General features: G+C 38.3%; 2 protein-coding genes across 5 annotated transcripts in view; one reads left to right on the forward strand and one right to left on the reverse strand.

Annotated features, from left to right (window-relative positions):
* LOC119786844 (choline transporter-like protein 2) overlaps positions 1-20,890 on the forward strand; it is a 57,114-nt gene that overhangs the window by 10,824 nt on the left and 25,400 nt on the right. The window contains exon 1 of one of the 3 annotated variants that reach the window (XM_038290393.1): positions 8,671-8,897. The exons of 1 other annotated variant lie outside the window; for it this stretch is intronic. In XM_038290393.1, coding sequence (XP_038146321.1) covers positions 8,861-8,897 — 37 coding nt within the window. In that variant the 5' untranslated portion in view covers positions 8,671-8,860. Of the gene's footprint in view, positions 1-8,670; positions 8,898-20,890 lie in introns of those variants that run through there. One more of the 3 variants, XM_038290395.1, reaches the window with a different exon arrangement.
* Positions 12,537-17,560, reverse strand: LOC119786846. 2 transcript variants are annotated; one of them, XM_038290396.1, is made up of 4 exons: positions 15,334-15,487; positions 15,054-15,140; positions 13,195-13,308; positions 12,537-13,085 (listed from the first exon to the last, which is right to left on the reverse strand). In XM_038290396.1, the coding sequence occupies exons 1-4, from the start codon at positions 15,470-15,472 to the stop codon at positions 12,805-12,807; spliced, it is 621 nt and encodes a 206-aa protein (XP_038146324.1). In that variant the 5' UTR covers positions 15,473-15,487; the 3' UTR covers positions 12,537-12,804. The 2 variants fall into 2 exon arrangements, 1 of the variants encoding a protein (XP_038146324.1); XR_005281244.1 differs by lacking the exon at positions 15,334-15,487 and adding an exon at positions 17,486-17,560 and having other exon boundaries at positions 12,897-13,085.

Raw genomic sequence — 20,890 nt, forward strand, 5'->3', positions numbered from 1 at the left:
TATTCCAATCAGCAATTTTTTTTAACCTCAATTTATAGCAACTTAGAGATTCATAGAGTTTACTTGCTTTTATGGTTGGTTTTCTAAGAGTTTGCTTAAGATTAGGAGGAAACATGAAAGCTAAAAGCTGCCTCTCCATGTTTGGTTCTCGTTCTTATTATTCAGCGTAGATTCGAGTCAGAAGTCAGTTTCTATGGAAAACGGGGAGGCAGTGGAGGATGTGCTCCACTTTCTTAGTTTTGTGAGGATGCTGGCAGCAGCATTCTGGATCAGCTGCAGCCGTCTTATCGATCTAATAAATGTAAACACTTAAGTTAGTTTTTCAAGGTCCTGTGGAGAAATTAGTCCTTTAAACCTGGAGAGGTACTTTAGGTAATAGATGGCTGACATTTTTACTGTCTTTATGAGCCTCTGAAGGTTCAGGTCTGAGTCCATCACCACGCCCAGATTTAGAGCCTGATTGGTGGATTCCAGCTTGATTAACTGAAGCTGTGTGCTAATGTTTATAAATCTCATTTGGTCCAAAAAATATTCAGTTTGCTTTTTTTATGCTGAAGAAAATGTTGGTACATCCATGCATTGATTTCTTTTATGCATTTTCTCAGCACTTAAATGGGTACATAGTCACTATTGTACAGCTGTGTGTTGCTATGGTATATTATTTATTAAGATCTGAGTTAACCTTGGTTTCTCCACGATGTCCACGTAGCTAGATCACTTCATTTTTAGCTTCAACGTCCCTCCACGAGGGTGTCCACCACAGGAGTTCTGCACCGCTAAGTGAACATATCTGTCTGGAAAAACACGGTGAACAAGCAACAGCTCCTAATGGCAAGGGTTTGCAAATATAGACAAAGCAGGTTTACTGGAAAAACTCAAACCTGAAATCAGGGAAATTCTGAGTTTTCAATTTCACAAAGAGAGTTTACTCAACCTCTACTTAACGTTCTCCCCAGAGCTGTTGCTCAGTAAACTTCTCTCTCCTTAAAGCCAATCAAGATGTTTTATGTTCTTATTTAATCAGCTGATTTCTATCATAGTTTTCTGCAAATGTAAAAAAAGAAATAATTCACTTAGTCTGTTAGACAGATTAAGTGTTTAAAATAAAAACATAGCATGTCTTTTTGACAAAAATCCAAATAAAGAATGAAGGAGATTAATTCACAGAGAATTTAATAGGGAGAGGGTTCTCAGACCACGTTTAGATGTCCTTTTCATATTCAGTTATCTTTACGAGAGCTACTGTTTCTCCTCACAATCCATCTCATACATCAAAGACCTAATCCGTCCTCACATTAACAGCATTACACAGACTTCTTTATATTTAACAAAACTTGATATCGGTTGAAATCAGATCAAAGCGAGGAGGAACCCCATGAAATGATGCACAGGTCCTGCCTGTTGGAAAAACGTTTCTATACTTCATCTTCAACTGCTGCCATGTGTGCTTCTCCTAAATTTAATACATTGATCCACTACCACTCAACCAGTAAACTAGTTTTCCTGCTTAATATTATCTGGATTACAGCAGGCTGTTGCAGACGTTTTGATATTTATTAGTTTGTGTGAATATGTATTTTTGATTTCGCAAACCCATAGACCATAAATGCTTCAGACGGTGTGACAGGGTGCTCTTTTTTCATGTGTATTTTACCTGCATTAAGCATTCTGAGCCCTACAAGGGGAGAAATTAGATATTGAAAATAAGGGGCCCTGTGATGGACCCTTGAGGAACACCACATTTGATTTTTGAAGTCTTCGATGTAAAGTTATCTACTGACAGATTCTCTGACCCTCAATTAGAATTGACCAGTCCAGCTCTACCAGAAAGCCGAAGCAGTTTTCAAGGCTTTAAATAAAATTAAATGATCAGCAGTGTCGAATGTGGCACTGAGGTCCAATAATACCAGCAATGTGGTTTTTCTACAGTCTGCATATGTTCAGATGTAATAAATAACCTTGAGAAGGTCAGTCTCTGCACTGTGGTGAGCAGTCATTGTTCAGACAGCTTTTTCAATAATCCTACAGATGAAGGGGAGTTTTGAAATGGGCCTGTAGTTCTGCAGTAGCAGCTTGTCCAAGTTGCTCTTTTTTAAAAGGGGTTTAATAATTTCTGTTTTAAGACCTTGCGGGAAAACACCCGGAAAAAGGGACCAGTTTATTATCTGAGGTAGATTGAATGAGAGACAGAGCTTAGTAAAGTAGATACCGTAATTTTTGGACTATAAGCCTCACCTGAATATAAGCCGCAGAAGCTAAATTGCATGATTTGTACACATACAAGCCGCACCGGACTATAAGCCACAGGTTTTTTATGTTTAATTAACATATGTTTCGTGCACAGAGAGGATTGTCGGGAAAGAGGCAACTGTTTGGGGAAGCTCCTATTTATTAACATTTCAACACAATTGAATTGAGGCAATTCTTCCTGCTGGCGTCTCCAACGTCTCACCATTGACTCGTTGATTCCAAGGTTACGTGCAGCGGTTCTATTTCCTTCGTTTACTGCCAAATTGACTGCCTTTAACTTAAAAGCTGCATCATATGCATTTCAACGTTTCTTTTCCATGAGGGTGTCACACAAACTGTCTTGCGCTCCCAATGTCTGTCTTTCTCGGAGTCTGCTTCCGGACGACGTCCGCAAATGTGACATCAACATGGTGGATGGTAAAATCCATAAATTTAGGTACCGTATTACCCTAGTGGCCGTTAGCTGTAAAAGTCCAAAGATAAGCCGCATTGTTATATAAGCTGCAAGGTCAAAAAATGGTCGAAAAATGGGGGAAAAGTTGCGGCTTATAGTACGAAAATTACGATACTTCTTTTTATTTCTTCCACTTCTAACGACCTTTAAGGGTTATTTTGTTGTGGACTAATACTCTAAAACTATAGAGAACTTTTAAAAGATTAAAGCTTCGAAATTCAGGATCAGATAATAGAAATTTATGGTTTTATCTTTCACAGCCTTCTAATTAGGTGTTATTCTAAATGTCTGAACAAAGGATGAGACCCTGGGATTAGCTGCATGACCGGTTTCCTCCCTACTTTTCCAGTGGAGGGCTCATCCTCTCATGTGATGTTTCTGCTGCAAGCACAAACCAAACCAGGAGTCTTAACATGTCAGGATTTGTCACCAACACTGACAGCTCTGGGAGTGTGGGCGGGGGAGTCAGGTCACATTCCTATTTTATTTTGTGACTAAATATCTTTCTAAATAAATTTTTCATTCTCCTTTTTCATCCTTTGTAAATTATTGTTTGGTAGCCGCCAGTGGAGATTATGAAAATCTCCTCTTTCAGTAGGTTTAAGCGATCTTTATATTAAAAGAAGAGCAGGTTAAATTGATGGATGCATTCCTCAGCTGTCAGTGGGAGGGGGGCGTGGGTAGAAATAGTCAATAAGTGACAGGAGGAGCTTCTCTCTTAAATGGAAAGAAATGCATCAGCAGTAGTTGCTCAGAGATGGATTTGACTTTATTACATCACTAACCACTGACAGTGCATCAGCAGCTATGCATCATACCAAATATCTGCTGCCCGTTAATAAAACTGTAATGTGTTTGTTGTAATTGGCAGATCCTCTGATTTTATGAATGATTTCAGATATTTTAACCTAAACCTGGTGTTGATAGCAACTTTCAGTAAATCAGGCGTTTAAAGACCTTCATCATCTGCATAACAAGAGAGTTTCTTAGAGGCATAACCGGTTATTTCTAAGCCTTTTTTATCTTTTGATTTGTACCAAGTCAAAATTAAATGACTATTTAATTTCAAAGTTAAACTATGATACCAAATTGTGTTATATTTTGGGGGATCTGGTATGTTATGTTTTTGCTACGTCACTATTTGACACATTTAACGTGAGTTTGTTCAATAGGCTAAAAACAGTGTTCTTATGTGGAAAAGTAATTTCATCTGAACCTTAAAAACTGGTTGATCCATCTCTGATGGGAACAGCTCCTGTCCAGTGTTTGTGTTCACTGGTAATGAGCCATCTACATCACTGTGGAGGAATTGTGTGAAACTCTCTTATTATTCAGTTCTAATTGAGCCACACTGAAGGATTTTAGGCCTGTTTAAGGTCATGAAACAGCTTTGGAATTGGCTTTATAGCTGCTGTATTGGACGGTGGATGGTTGAGAACTCCTCTGTTCATCACTGGTTTGGGTTTTAGTACAATCATGCATGGCAGAATGTCACCTATCAGCACCACTAGTTGTGCTGCTTTAGAAAATGAGGTTTTAAAAACAGCCCAAGAAAACTTACTTTGGGTTTAGAGATGGGAATCTATTCAAACTTTAAGAATAAATTTGATTCTGATTCTTGAAATTTAGAATCGTTTGTTTTCAAATTGGTATTGCTGCTATTTAAATTTTTTTTTTTTTAGCTGTAACCTGAATTATATGACTGTGTCGTTATGCAATGTATTGATACTAGTATTATTTTAACGTTCAACATTAAAATAAATTGAGTTAATGATGGCTGTAAGGACAATAAAACACATTTTATATCTTTTTTATACAAATCAGTCTTTATGAATTTATATCAGAGTTAATTCAAAATTGGAAACTCGATTTTTTGTAGCATAACCCTAAAGTTCAGGTACCTGCTGCAGGTGTACCAACCAGGGGAGAACTTAACTTTGGCTGACTGTCCATCGTCTGATTCCGTCATGTTAAACAGAACTTATCCACATATCTTAGTTACCTTAGCAAAGGTTTGATCATCAGTTTCTGTTCTCAAAAATCTGGAAACTTTTTATTCATATTTTAGAGCAGTATCTCTCTAGCTAGAACAAGTATTATTTTACAGGTATTATTTTATTTTATGTGGTTTTAATAAAAGAAGATTAAAAACATTGCAGATGTAGAGATAGAGCGATACATTGGCTAGCTGATAATAGCTCCTTTTTTTCCGATACATGTTTGTGTTGGTCGGTTCATTATTAATTATTTATTTAGCAGTCATGCCTTGAAATAATGTAACTGTATGCATTGCCGCACTCTCTGTTTGCTACCATAGTTTATGTTTTCTTTCATTTGTTAATGTTGTTAATGATGTTCTTTTCTTTAAATTGGGACTCGAAAAACATTTTTCATCATTTTGACATTTTTATAATGTAAATAAAGGAAGAAAATGCAATATCAGCCTCAAAATGGGCCCAAAAATTTCAGCAGCAGCACATATTGGTTTATTTTAAGGCTGAAACAATTAATTGGATTAAATGATTATTGAAATAATCATCAACTAATTTGGTGATCGATTAATGGTTAACTGGAGTTTAGAGACCTTTAGATGATAGAGCGACCCACTTAGAGCAGAAATTATATCAGAATTGTAAACGAATATGTAAAATTTTTGCATTTAAGTTAAAAAAAAAAAAATTGTTTGTCAATCTGCTCAATCCAGAACTCTGTAAGTGGAAAAGTTTTTGTTTTACCTGGTTTGATTTCTCAAACATCTTCTTTAAGGAACCTTTGGCTATCGGATTATTAATCGATTAATAGAAAAAAATTATCATCTGATTAATCGATTTGCAAAATAATTGTTAGTTGCAGCCCTAGTTTATTTTCAGAATAACCAGCCTTTAAAGGAAACCTTTATTGGCCTATCTCTAGTGTATTGCAATCTTATAACATCTGATAGCATTTGATATAAACATAATCGTTATTGACCAAAATCAGAAAAGGCACGATAGGATTTTTAAGATCAGTGATTGTCCAGAAAACTGAAACCAGTGCACTGATTAGTGCCCACAACTGGTTACAGTGGACGGTAGTATCCAGGAGTCAGTCATTAGTTAATAACAGCAGGGGTATGACTGTTTGCTGTAGTTTAGCTCTAAGCTGAGTCCAGCCCCTGTCTCTAAGCCCATCACAGCTAACAGACACCAAAACCAACCCTTCTTCATTGCACAAAGATAGGCAGTTTTCCTGAAGCAATACAGACGACTGTGGATGTTTCAAATTAACTTCAATAGCTCATTCTTAAAGGAAAGGATTTTTACCTTGGAAAATCCCTAACTATTACCATTGTTACAGGAGAATCAAGCCTGTAATCATAATCAATAACTTCTGTCTGCCTGTCTGATGCACTTTTATCAATGCTTTTTAAATCTTATATTTATAATAACGTCTTTGTTTTTTACAGATCAATGTCCAACTTTTATGTAGATTACTACCTATGTATTTTATTGTTTGCACTAATTTTTAATGTTGTTTTTATTATGTTGGCATTTTAAACCTTGCCCAGGGACTACAGTTGAAAATTAGCTACTTAGCTAACACTGGCTCATTTACAGAAATGTTTATTAATGTGCACTGTCCCTGTTCAAATAAACACATAAATAAAATAAATAAAATAAAATTTATTAAGGTTAAAATGTCTTCATTTTGAACATTTTTCAACTGGAGATGCATCAACCGTTAGAATGTGATGCAGACATCATGTTTAGAGTTATGCATTGAAACTTGTTTTAAAGCAATTAATACATTATAGCCCAGACACCCACCCCTATTATAGGCTCGGCTACAGCCTCTGAAAGTAAGGATGGCCCCGTCACATGGGCAGTTCTAGACAGGGGCCCCTGTAGACCTCTTTCTGGCCCCTGATAAGGCCTCTGTACTGAAAACATGCAGTGTAAAAATACATTTTTTCATGAAAAAAGTAGTTCCTCTTGATTTAAGCAGGTAGCATTTATAGGTGGAATAACATCCTTTTTGTTTGAAATAAAAAAAGAAATCTGTTTACTTATTTCAAGTGTATAATATCTAATAATCTGATTTTGAGAGCAGAAAAATCTTCCTTCAGCAGGAATTCTTGTTTACCTGCTCAAATTAAGGGCAAACACTAGTGATGGGTTATTGAGGCATCTTGAAGCGTTTTGACACATATCATCTCGCAGAATACTGACGCCTGCTGGACCTTTAAAGACACTACAGGCAGCTTATTTGACTGAAGTTATTGTTGGTTATATTGCATTATTTCACATCTATGTTTAAATTGAAAATATCTTTAGAAATTTATGATGCAGCCAATAAATACTGTAAACATATATCATAGTGTAAAAATTTAGGGGAAAATGTGAATGTGGATGCTTGTGGACTAGGTTTTTAAATCTTCATTTTAAAATAATTAGTACAGTAAAAACTAGTAGTAGGTAAAAATTTGAAATAAAAAACGCAACAGCTGAAACGTTCCTATTCCTGTTAGGCTGCTATGAAAGTCTGGATAATTTTAATGATAAACCACAAAAGATGAGACATTTTTCTGAGCAGATGCATCATGTTGACAGATCTGTTTTAAACATAGTTTAGTGAGTCAGTCAGTTAGTAACAACTCCTGTATCGGTCACATGACTTTCTTGAAATGACACGCGCACCGATACAGTGTTTTGCTCTATGGCCTCGACGCGTGCACCGACGCATCGATGTTAATGGACCCTTCACCAGCAAGCTCAAATTTTAAGAAGTTTTTACTTTTTTTGGAACATTTTTTTTGTCTTGTAATACTAGATTAGTTTCTTCTGATGATATGTGGTGACTGGAAAGATTTCAACTGATTTATTGGACCAATTTAATATTTTGCCTTCATAATTTACTTGAACGATTATTTAAACCACAGTTGGCTTTAAGTTTTACTCATATTAAGATAGGATCACAGTTTTCATCTTAGATCATTTTACTTAGACAACTTGTATTGTAATTTTTTATACACTCTGTGTATAAAAAATTACATTTTTGTGTAGTACAGCTTTCCAGACAGTAAATAAGGAGTTTGCAACCTTGGCTCACTAAATTGACTTAATCCCCTCCCCTGGTAAATTGAATCTAAAATCTCCTCTGTCTCAATATCCTGTTGGATTAACTTTAATGATCTGAATGACAATAATGGTTGCTGGGTGTTAACTCTGGGGCTGTAATGGGAAAGGGCTTGATGTGGGGAATTAGTAGCCTACCGTATAATCTGAGTTGAATGTAGAAAAATACATATAATATTTAGTAGTGAATAATAAAATGAATGAAAAAAATCCTTTGAGCAGAGATATGATGGTTAGAGCTGCAGTGTGTGGGCTGTAGGCTGTAGGGTTGGTCATGAAACAGGAGCAGAGCTGAAGGAAACTTTCTGTCATTTCCTTGTTTCCCTTCTTTCTGCTCTCACTCTGCATGTGTGGAAAGTATTTGCAACATTTGGTTTCTGCGCTCTCATTGTAGATTGATTGATTCAGTATGTTTCAACTGCTTTTGCTTGGAAATGCCAAACAGAGAGAGAGGAGCAAACATCCTGTCCCCTCTGATGGAAACTCAATAAAGCAACAAGAAACTGTTGGACTTTTTGTGTCCTCCTATTGCGGTCTGATGCAATACCCAAAATTCTCCACAAGAGGGAGGAAACATGGCAGGTGATTGTAATTATCCCCTCAGACTCCACACCTGAAACCAATTGTTCATCCAAACTTGAGGTGGATTCTTTTTCTTTTCCATGCCTCCTGAATGCATCCCACCAAGTTCTCCTCAGATTACAATCTCCACCCCTCAGTTCCCCTCCCTGCCTCCCTGTAGATGTGTTTGAATGCTTTTGTGGGCGTGAAGATGTTTTTTTCTCCCCACACAGCATGAGGTCTATAGGAAAAGGGTGGAGTTAAAGCAAGATATTCTGCAGGTGGAACACAGTTGTTTCAGCATAAACAGAAGTGGGACGAGAGTTGAGGGTTAGGTGGAGCGTCGTTGGATTATTAGCAGACAGGTCGGACTGGTTTTACGCTCTGCTTCTGGTTCTCTCCATTCTATTCACTGGTAGCAGAAGAAGTGAGCAGATAATTTCTCTACATCTCGGCGTTTGGCCCTGAAAGGAGTTTCAACATGCCTGAGAATGAGGAGGAGCCCTATAGAAAACATGGTAAACGGCACATTTTGCTTCTGTTTGTTCTGAGTTCATCACATTTAGGATAAAAGTTCACCAGGTTTTAGTTGTTATAACTTCAGAGGAGCAAAGTTTATTGGGGGGGGTTCATGTTGGGTAGTATCAGTATGTCAGGAACGGGTGTGTTTGTCCTGCTAAGCTTTCCTTGGTGAACAGGTGGACGAGTGAAGGAGCTTGGCTCTAAGTCAGTGTTACTGGACTTTTTTTTTTTTTTTTTACTTCTGTTTGTTGTTAAATGCCTCGAGTGGCATTTCATAAGTAATCGCCTCAAACTGGACAAGAAAGCATGTCAGAAATGACTCGCACATGAAATATGACTCTGATGGCCATTCTGACAGGAAGCAGTTTGAGCTCTGCATTAACTCATATAAATGCTTTCACAATTAAGACAAGATTGGATGGAAAATTAATGTATCTTCACTCTGAGGTGCATCTTGTTTAAAATAAGTTAATATCCTGTTTGTTTCTGATCTCTTTAGTTTTTATTTGGTTTATTATTTCTCTTCCATAACATTAGTAAAGCAGAGGTTTACTTCCATAAATTGCAGAACTAATTAGCTTAGTTAATCCAGTTTCTGTTGATTCAGGCAGAATCAAAAAGTCAGTTCTGCAAAAGGAGTAAATAGAAAAGGCTTTCCTTTAGGTTTAACTCCTTCCAGCCAGTAAGTGGTGCGCTGTCACTCTGTTCTGCTAAAGCTAATTGGGTATTTAACTGTGCAGATCAGTATCATGGGTAAACCTCAGACTTATGATTTTTCCAAGATATAAACAGAAGGAAGACAAATGAGGCTGGTATGAGAGATGATAAACTTCCATCTGAGGGCAACATTACAGCCATGTTCAATTAGTATTAAGTATTTTTTTAGATCTGTTGAATGATAGTGGTGTTTTTATCCTACGCTCCATCCTGGTATGAGAAGGTATTGCCCCTACAAGCTGCTTGTCAGCATTACAATACAGAAAGAGAGGAAAGTGGTAACCTCCATTGATTGAATCCCAAACCACTAAACCTTCACTATCGAGTGTCACTCCAAAGTCGTGCATGTGTGTGCAGGGGCGGATCTAGACTTTTATCCTTGGGGTAGCAAGGGGGTGGCCAAGTGTATTTTAGGGGGGCAATGGTTTATACTTAAAAATAACAACGTTTATGCACTAGCGTTAATGTCGCAGCAGAAAACACCAACCGTCTGTAAGCAATCGAGTGCTGTATACCTTTTCATGTCACGTTTAAATTATTATTCACTATCATTTATTTCTACATGGACTTACAGATGTTGGTCCTGTCTTGTGTTCTTCTTTGACATGTCATGAGTAATGACTTATCATTCTTGTTATACTCTATATGTACACACACACACACACACACACACAAACACACTTCTTTCAACATCAAACTTCCAGGGGCTACAGATGAAAGCCAACTAGTTTGTGGTTATCTTTGGTGCATAATTTACAAGTTAAATAAGGCTTATTGACCTTTCTTATATAAACCTTGTAAGCAGTAATTTGCAATCATATTTAAGTAGCCACATACTAAGCAGACAAAAGGTGCAATTTTGAGTACAATTTGTAGTTTATTTATGCACAAAATGAATATGGTGCATTCTTCAACTCTCTGATAACAGAAACACAGATCAAAGATCCCACTCACCCAGCATACAAACTGTTTTCCCTGCTACAATCAGGGAAGCACAAGCAGACTGGGAAACAGCTTCTTTCCACAAGCCAGATTCATCAACACATTAAGGAAAACTACATTTAATATTTAAATGACATTGGAGAACATTCCATGAACATTTCTTTCACCATGACCCTTGCACTTTACTCTTTGCACATTGCTATTGTCCATAAGTGTTAGTCTTCTTCTTCAGCACAAGGTGTGTTTGTGTGTGTGCTATCAAGTGTTTAATGTGTATGTGTGTGCAAACTTCTGTGATGACTGTGTGACATAGATTTTTAACAATTACGTTCACTTGACTTGATTTGAGTGCAGAGCATGGTGATAACTTCAAAGAAGCATAATTCTTCTATTTTGATGAGAAGTGGCAAAATTATTGACAAAATCATCCATGTCAAGGGCACGTGCCCTCCTGGACTCAACACTTAGAATGGCTAGATGATTCAACCGGTCATCCATCATTGTTGTCCTGAGATGTGTTTTTATTAGCTTTAAGGCAGAGAAGCTTCTCTCACAGGAAGCAGTGCTAACAGGTATAACAATGGCTATTTTGCAGAGCCTGAATAGCTCGTGAAAAACTTCTTTGTAGGGCTCAAGAAAGACAAGAAATTCAAGCAGAGAAGCTGGTTTGTCTAAACCCCTTTTCATTCTCCTTTCCAGTAGCCGCTTTGTTTGGTGAACTTCATGTCTAAGGTCGCATACATCAGACTCAAAGGTTTGGGCATAGGCAAACAAAGGCTCATTATTTAGAAAGGTTGCACTATTTGGATTGAGAGACTGGACACCATGCATGATCTCACAATTTTTGCCAGAAAAACGCCTATCCAGCTCACTAATTAGACAATCAATGACTTGGTAAAATAATGCTCTGGGGAAATCCTCTTCATTCCAATTTCTCTGCCCTACTGAGCTCATCATCAGTGAGTCCAGGAATTTTGAGCTTATTTTTCGTTGCCTTTTCTTGTCTGCTTGTACACCAATTTCACACTGTTGTGCAAGCTCCTCAACCTCTTTCCACAGTTTGCTAAAATAATCATCAGATCTGTAATTGTGGAAAGTGCTTTTAAGGGACTGTACTAAATCCACAGTCCTTGCTAAGTTGAGAGTGCTGGACTGGAGCATGTCTGACAGACACTTGGCATCCCCAAGTACTTCACAGAAAGTGACCAAAAGCCCCAAGAACTGCAAGTCAATTTGTGAAAGAAGCCCCCTTGCTAGCACTGATCTTTCACCATGTTTTTCAAGTGAGAGATCTTGCAATAGTTTCAGCACTGCAGGAAGTCTGTCCCTAAGATTACGGCATGCTGCATATCTGCAGGCCCACCTGGTGTCTGAAAGTGACTGTAGTTCCCTGGGCTGCTGTGATGGATATAGTTTCTGTTGAACATCAAGCCACCTCAGGTGCACATAAGAGCCAGATATAAAGTTATATAGCTGCTGCAGAAGTGCAAAAAAGTCCACAACCTCAGGCACTGATTTTGTAGCATCAACAAGAACTAAATTTAAGCAATGAGCATTGCAATGCACGTAAAACGCAAATCTGGCATTGCTCTGTATTTTTGCTGCAACCCCAGAATGCTTGCCACTCATGACAGAGGCTCCGTCATAACCTTGTCCCACCAAGTTGTTTCTGTAGTCTAGACCATGTCTCTCTAAACAACGGACAATCATTTGACTGAGGCCTTCTGCATTAAGGGTCTCAGCTGGTTGGAAGCATAGGAAGCTTTCATGTATGGCACCATTGTAGTAGTAGCGCACTACCAACGACATTTGTTCCTTTTTTTTCAAATCTTTTGTTTCGTCAGCCATAACACTAAAGACTTCACTTTCTTTCACTTCTGCAATTATTTGTTTTTGAACCATATCAGCTAATGTCTGAAGCATTTCATTTTGGATGTTGTGACTGGTGTACTTTGCATTACCAGATGCCTCTAACCTTTGCTGTATGAAGCTGTCATGTTTCGCGATTGTGTCAAGTATTGTCAAGAAGTTACCCTTGTTTTTTGATTCTTGAGACTCTTCATGACCCCTTTGGGGTATGTTTTGGGTGGCAGTCAAAAGGAGTACTTCTGCAATTGTTTTGATGTACTGCCTGTTTTCTTGCACCTTTTTTTTGTGCTTTTCATTTAGCGCATTTAACAAAGTCTGATCTACTTCTTTCCTCTTTTTGAACTCAGACCATGCATACATTGCGTTAATATGAAGCTAAGATCTAGAATGGAGTTTAAATCCTGCCTCTTTTGACAGTGCCTTTTTCCAATTTGAAAAGCCTACATCAGATGTGAAGGCAAAGTCAGGCGCATTGGGCAACGAAAAATGCCTGCAAGCAAAGCAGTAGCAAGAGTTTTTTGACACTGAATACTCAAGCCATGAATTGTTCGTGTACCACTTGCTATTGAAGGCCCTCTTGCTGGTGCCATGGAGAGTCTTGGGGTATTTACTCAAATGTGGCTGAACTGGTACCTCTTCTCTCGATGTTGAAATATCTGTAACATGATACAATGACTCATAGTTGAGAATCAGAGATGCACAAGGTGATCAGAAACAGCGAATTAGCAGGTATCACATAGACGTATAGGTTTCAAATAGACCTACCACTGGGCCCTTTTGAAGGTGCAAAGGCAGTGCTGGAAACATCTTCAGGCTCAGGTTGCTCTGGGTCTGGGTCGTCGTCCTGTTCAGAAGCCTCAGAGCCTTCCTCAGAAGGAACTATATTGTGAAACAATAATAACAATAAAAATAATATAAATAAATAATGTTAAAAGCAACACATACTATAAATTACATATTACAGGTGCTGGTCATAAAATTAGAATATCATGAAAAAGTAGATTGATTTCAGTAATTCCATTTAAAAAGTGAAAGTTGTATATTATATTCATACATTACATACAAACTCATATATTTCAGATGTTTATTTTGTTTAATTTTGATGATTACAAATGACAACAAATGAAAATCTCAAATTCATCATATCAGAAAATTAGAATATTACTGAAGACCAATAAAAACAAAGGATTTATAGAAATGTTGGCCAACTGAAAAGTATGAACATGAAAAGTATGAGCATGTACAGCACTCAGTATTTAGTTGGGCCTCCTTTGGCCTGTATTACTGCAGCAATGCGGCGTGGCATGGAGTCGATCAGTCTGTGGCACTGCTCAGGTGTTATGATAGCCCAGGTTGCTCTAATAGTGGCTTTTAGCTCTTCTGAATTGTTGGGTCTGGTGTATTGCATCTTCTTCTTCACAATACCCCATAGATTTTCTATGGGGTTAAGGTCAGGAGAGTTTGCTGGCCAATTAAGAACAGGGATACCATGGTCCTTCAACCAGGTACTGGTAGCTTTGGCACTGTGTGCAGGTGCCAAGTCCTGTTGGAAAATGAAATCTGCATCTCCAAAAAGATGGTCAGCTGCAGGAAGCATGAAGTGCTCTAAAACTTCCTGGTATGTGGCTGCGTTGACCCTGGACCTCAGAAAACACAATGGACCAACACCAGCAGATGACATGGCACCCCAAACCATCACTGACTGTGGAAACTTTACACTGGACTTCAAGCAACGTGGATGAAGTGCCTCTCTTCTTTTCCTCCAGACTCTGGGACCTTGATTTCCAAAGGAAATGCAAAATTTACTTTCATCAGAGAACATGACTTTGGACCACTCACCAGCAGTCCAGTCCTGTTTCTCTTTAGCCCAGGCAAGACGCTTCTGACGCTGTCTGTGGTTCAAGAGTGGCTTGACACAAGGAATGCGACAGCAGAAACCCATGTCTTTCATACGTCTGTGTGTGGTGGTTCTTGAAGCACTCACTCCAGCTGCAGTCCACTCTTTGTGAATCTCCCCCACATTTTTGAATGGGTTTTGTTTCACAATCCTCTCCAGGGTGCGGTTATCTCTCTTGCTTGTACACTTTTTTCGACCACATCTTTTCCTTCCCTTCGCCTCTCTATTAATGTGCTTGGACACTGAGCTCTGTGAACAGCCAGCCTCTTTAGCGATGACCTTTTGTGTCTTGCCTTCCTTGTGCAAGGTGTCGATGGTCGTCTTTTGGACAACTGTCAAGTCAGCAGTCTTCCCCATGATTGTGTAGCCTATAGAACTAGACTGAAAGACCATTTAAAGGCTTTTGCAGGTGGTTTGAGTTAATTAGCTGATTAGAGTGTGGCACCAGGGGCCATCAATTTTGAACCTTTTCACAATATTCTAATTTTCTGATATGATGAATTTGAGATTTTCATTTGTTGTCATTTGTAATCATCAAAATTAAACAAAATAAACATCTGAAATATATGAGTTTGTATGTAATGTATGAATATAATATACAAGTTTCACTTTTTAAATGGAATTACTGAAATCAATCTACTTTTTCATGATATTCTAATTTTATGACCAGCACCTGTATAGAACAATCTCACACTGACTGAACTTGGCATGTCTGACTTGCTCTGACCTGATGATGGTGGGCTGTGTTGTGCCTGACACTCCTCGGTAATGGTTCCAGCTTGGGACCTGTCATCATCTCGGTCCACTCTCACACCTACATAGTAGAAAAATATTTATTTAATAGTATGATCAAAATAAACAACCATTGTCTAAAACTGAACATACAACAATAACCAACATTCAAAATAGTGTTTAACATAACTTAAAATGACTGAACTGAACATCTGAAATAATGTTAAATATAATTTAAAATAACTGAACATGTGACTGCCTCTGTATGTTCAAACCTGGCGATGATGACAGGCTGGATTCTGCCGGACTTTCCTGACTAGTCCCAGGATGAGGGCTGCCGGGGCTGCTGATCTGCTCTAAGCCTGATCTGTTTCTCTTAAAGTAGTTATAAATCGTGCCTCCCTGTCTTTTCATTCTCAACTGGAAAAAAAACGTTTTGTTACTCCTAGCATGCATGACTTCTCTTATCAAAGCAAAATGCAACATTTCGTGTCCAAAATGACGCACAAGGAAATTAATGAATACAGACTACATTATTACAGCCTAGAAATATCAGAACACAACAATAGGACATGTCTAGTGACTGCAATCTATCCAGGGGCGTGCATACATAGACACTAGGTGGTGCTAAAGCACTAGGAAGTTTGCCCTTTATCAACGAAAATGCCCTTTTGAAACTCGTTTTTTATTTTTATTATTAAGATTTTACTGAGGTCGGTTTTAAAATGATCTTTTGAAAACCTGAGCCATTAAAAACGACTGAAACAATGCCCCGAAATGAGCCACCTCCTTACACACCCGACCAGCCTATCTCTCTTCCTTTGTCACGTGAACTTGCGCGGTCGCCCGCAGGGCATGCCAGATGCGCAGCATCATAGCAGTTCAGTAAGCATCTTCAGATAGCAGGAACGGTCGCTGACAGGCTGCTTCTCCCCTGCCCCATTAGCCAGGTAATATACAGATCAAGCAAAATCATTTTGTTGTGCATTAAAATGTCTTATTCAGCAGCACCAAACATGCCTTTTGCCGACTGGTCACCTGATAAACTAGTTAAACTAGATAAAGTTTTACACTGTAGCCCAAGTCAATGACAGATAACGTGAGGACGACCACATGGGCTACAAATAATTTCGGTAGAGTTTGCAATTGCAAATCTATGTGTTAAGACAAACGTTTTCTGTTGTATAGGTTTTGTTAGGAAACATTAATTAACAAATTTTGGTCTCTTTATTGTCTTAATTGTATATTGATTTAGTAATTGCAGCACAATGCCAATAAAGGAGGGTTAATCGTATTGAAAAACCTTAAAAGCTGTTCACATTTTATTTTTAAGTGGTTTGTGCAGCAGGTATTAAAATAGCTATTATTTTGTAGGCTACCATAAGTCATATCCACGTGACAAGACATCCCGTCATGTTGCCTTAATAGCCCATTATTTAAACTAATGTGGCATATTTGTTAAAGCTATTATTATTATTATTATCATTATTATTGTCATGATGGTTATTATTATTATTATAATGTAGCCAGTCACAGCAGGGGAGCTCTATACCATCAACATCTACCAGGACAGGAGATGAGGAAGAGTTCAGGGAAGACACAGAGACAGAAAAAGACCGGGATGAGGGAGAACAGATGGATGAGTGAGAGCAGATGGGTGAGGGAGAACAGCAGGATGAGGGAAAACAGGGAGATGAGCGGGAGATGAGCAGATGAACGAACAAGAAAGATGAGCAAGCGTACGCTTTAGTCTGTTCTGTTGGTGGTGTGACTTTTTTTCATAGAAAACTCACGTTTATAGAATGTTACAAATAAAAGTCAAAATTCATTCAACATGCGTGTGTATTTTTTTTTATAATTAAGTGTTCCACGTGCGCTAAAAAGTGCCCTCCCCCCCTCCTGAGCACCTGCCCCCCAAAATGTCTGTGCACGCCTCTGAATCTATCCATTCAATTAAGGTTTCAGCCTGCCATAACTTTACTGTGGATTACATTTGTCTGCTGCCCTGAGACTAGCTAACTACATCGGTCGTGAATTATCTACGACTAGTAATGCATTTCATGACATGGGCAAACGGTTCTGATCAAAGATATTGCTGGTTTCATAATTCAGAAGGTTCTAGACACGGACATTAAAAAAAAATGAAATAGTTTCCGTTCTCGTCAGCAGTATTTTCAGCAGACGTGGGCATGAAATCACAGAAATTGACACTGAAACGCATCAATATCACCCACCTGCACCTGTCTGTTTTCAGCCAGGCTAGCTTCTAGCCGCCCTTCGTGAAAAGCAAGGGCTTCTCCTTATCATTCTGATTTATGAAACGGACATCAATTGAACAGAGGATGATCCTCATTGACTGAACTTATCAAACTCTTAGTTATTGAGCTTCTTTTATGAATATAATCTGTGGACGTGCAGCCTACTCACCGATATGCGTCAGTCGGTCCAAACGAGAATAAAAGCCATCTCGAGAGCGCGCAGCCTTTTCCCAAAGAATGTTGTATAATGTTTTGCAGCTTGTTGCACTCGGTGGCTCCACAGGCGCTTTAGTTCTTCTTCTTTCACACTAGATTCACGACTGGAAAGGGGCTGCATAGCGCATGCTGCATTGCGCCATCTACTGTACAGGAAGAACATCGCAGTCAAAGACTTCAGACGTGCAACTGTTTTAGCGGTGCCGTCAATCATCTGGGGTGGCAGTTGGGGTAGCCAATCAGATTTCGGGGGAGTCAATTGCTCCCGTAGCCACCCCTATAGATCCGCCCCTGTGTGTGTGGCTGTAGCTCTTTGCTGCATGTTAACATAACCTCAAACCAAAGAGGACCTTCTATTTAAGCCGGGCAAACACTGTACGATATTTCCAATCGTTGCAGGCAGCTACAGCTCAAAGTGTACGACGAAACCGAAGGGTTTAAAAGTTCACAGCTCACGATGCACGTTCTTACACTCGGTCCAACGCTCTGATGCGACCTTACTACGGCCGACTGGATTTCAAACATGTTTAATTTTCTTGCGACCTTACGATTCCTGATCCGGAGATGGGGCTAATCTTCCCTCATTACACTCTCTACTCTACGCGACGCACGATCAGCCTGAAAGTCGGCCCGATGGAAAAATTCTTGCAAGACTGGAGAATTGGCCCGAAAAGGACAAAATATTGTATAGTGTAAGCCCGGCTTTTGGGATTACTGACATCTTTTTTTTTTTTTTTTAAAAGCACATGTTTCTCGACCACTTTACCACGCTGTCAAATTCCAGTGAGTTTGCACTGATGCAGACTCCCTTTTTAAGGCCTTAACGGTCCACTAACCCTACCCGATATGTGTACTGCATTGGCCCTTAATGTGGCGGACCCTTTGTGCAAACAGGAAGTTGTGTTTAGGTGTCGATTTGGGATTGGGCCATTGATTGTCATCTTTTTGCTCCTTTTTAAAGAAGCAATTTCTAAGCTCTATCATGGAGCTCCTTCTCACCTGACTTCAATCTGCTCTTTCTATTGGTGCAGAATAGAGATGTCCCGATCCAGGTTTTTGCACTTCCGATCCGATACCGATACTGGCCGATACCAGCCTATCCGAGCATGTATTTAAGTATTTAGCCTTAGTTGTAAGACTCATGTTGAAAAGGGTTTTAGTACTCTTGATAACATCTAGCCAGCTAAATTAGGTGAGATTGAATAAAACACAATGCTTGGTAACAACAAACTTATCTGTTTATTAAGAGATAAACACAAACTGGACAAAATTATGAATAGAAATCTGAAATTGCACAGTGAACAGTAAAACCATAAACAGTTAAAGGTGCAAGTATTACTGTAAGTTTAAATAAAAATGCAAAACAGGGAAACACTGGCGCAAAATAGTGGAATGGATCGTTTCATTCGGCGAAACTGGAAAATACGGACCGGATTTTTTTTTTAAAAACTGGATCGGCAGTCTGGATCGGCATTTTACATGCTTTGCCGATACGCATTTTTTTGTCAATATCGGCGTCCCGATACGATCCACGTATCGGATCGGGACAAGCCTAGTGCAGAATCCTGTCAATATTATTCTGGACTCCTAAAATGTCATAAACAAATCTTAATGTGCTTTTTCCTGAAGCACCTTAGATGTCCTGTGGATTTTTTATTTTTTTTTATGTGAAATGGTTATGATGAAAAAGTTATAGCTGTCATCTTTATTTTTTTTCCCACCCAACCCAGTTGTTTTCTACACTCAGGCATTGGTTTAACACTTTATGGCCTTTGATGTTTAGCAGCCGCCAAATAAGTAAAGCCCCTACATCAGAATTTGTGGCAAATTCTTGGCTTATTTTAGCTTTTGTTGTGATTTCTCATAAAGCTTGTTTACACATAAAGATGTGTTTCATATTTCAAGTGCGACTGATTGATCACACCATCTTTATTCTAAGAAAATCAATGAGAGATACCGTATTGGATTAGCTTTCTGTCCTTCGTTTTCACCTGTTACAAGGTGCCCATCTAAGATTCTTGCTGAATAATTTTTCAGTATAAATCTTTAGTCTGAAAATGGACTAAACTGGGAAAAACTTTTTTCACTTAAATCAATAACACTTTCATCAAAACAGAACCAAAGTTTATTTAAAATGTTGTCAAAGTACGCCCTAGTTAAATAAAAAATTTAATTTGAATACATTTCTGGAAACTGTATTTAATCTCTCAGTAATGCCCTGCCGTTCCCTTCCACTGGTTTTATTGATGTAATTGTATTTCCCTTTTATATTTCTGATGACATTTCTCAACTCCTCATAGCTTTCTGCTACTGAAATACACTTTACATTCCTGTTTAGCCGTGGTTTCTCAGTGAACGCCGTGATCGACTGCATGGTCTTGAATTAATGGCATTAAGAAGCGAGGCGTCCGTTTGGTGATCTCAGTTTAACATATTGGGAATAAGTTGAGTCATTTTAAACAAACATGTAAAAACTAAAATGACGGGCCTCAAAATTAGAGCTTAAACTGATAAAGAAAAAAAAGTTTTATTCTGCTAGATGTTGAATATTATGAAATGCAGAACTTATTACTTATTATTTTTTTAAAGAAATCTTATTGTCAATCCAAAATATAAGAACACATTTTGCTGCTTTTAAAGAAAGAAGCACTCTAATATTTTGTGGTTTACAGGAAAACATCTTTTTAAACCAACTTTTCTTACCAAGCAAGAAAAGTTTGAAACCTCTGCGTTAACGAAGGTTTCCTGAATGATGCCCCATATTTTCAAATCTATTTGTCGTTATATTAAAAGAATAAAATAGAGGATCTTTGTTTTGCTTTGTCCAGCATTCCTGTTATCTGCTGGAAGATAATTTGCTCTGCAGCATAAATGAAGCGTAGATACTCCTTCATATGTTGTAGAAAATAATTTCCTTTTCAAATCTTTTCTAAGCTCTTTGTGTTTTTTGATCGATTTTTCAGATTCTTTCACGTTACGATCATCCTGGAAGCTCGTTTAAATAAAAAGGCAGAAAGTGCCGAAAAATGTCAGCTCTTCATTATAGTCAGTTTAACTTCTCATAGCGTTTTTCATGATGTGTTGTCATGGTAACCCTTCAGGTCACTGTCAAGGATGAGCAGAAGATGGCGTGACATGCTGCTTTGCTTACAGAAGGGGAATATTGCCATGTCTGTAAATTATGTGCAACTTTCTCTCTGGTTTGCCAGATAAGTTTTTTTTTTTTTGCTTTCTTACTGCTAAGCAAATCGTAAGGTGTTCTTTTTTTTTTTGTTTTTTTACTTGCAAGTAAACCGTCCAAATGCAAATGAGCTGCCTCGCCTGCTAGATGAAGGCAAACTGTAAGAGGAAATGTAGT

This window comes from Cyprinodon tularosa, unplaced genomic scaffold (assembly GCF_016077235.1).
Source record: "Cyprinodon tularosa strain WSP-4 unplaced genomic scaffold, ASM1607723v1 ctg280, whole genome shotgun sequence".
Classification (NCBI taxonomy): Eukaryota; Metazoa; Chordata; class Actinopteri; order Cyprinodontiformes; family Cyprinodontidae; genus Cyprinodon; species Cyprinodon tularosa.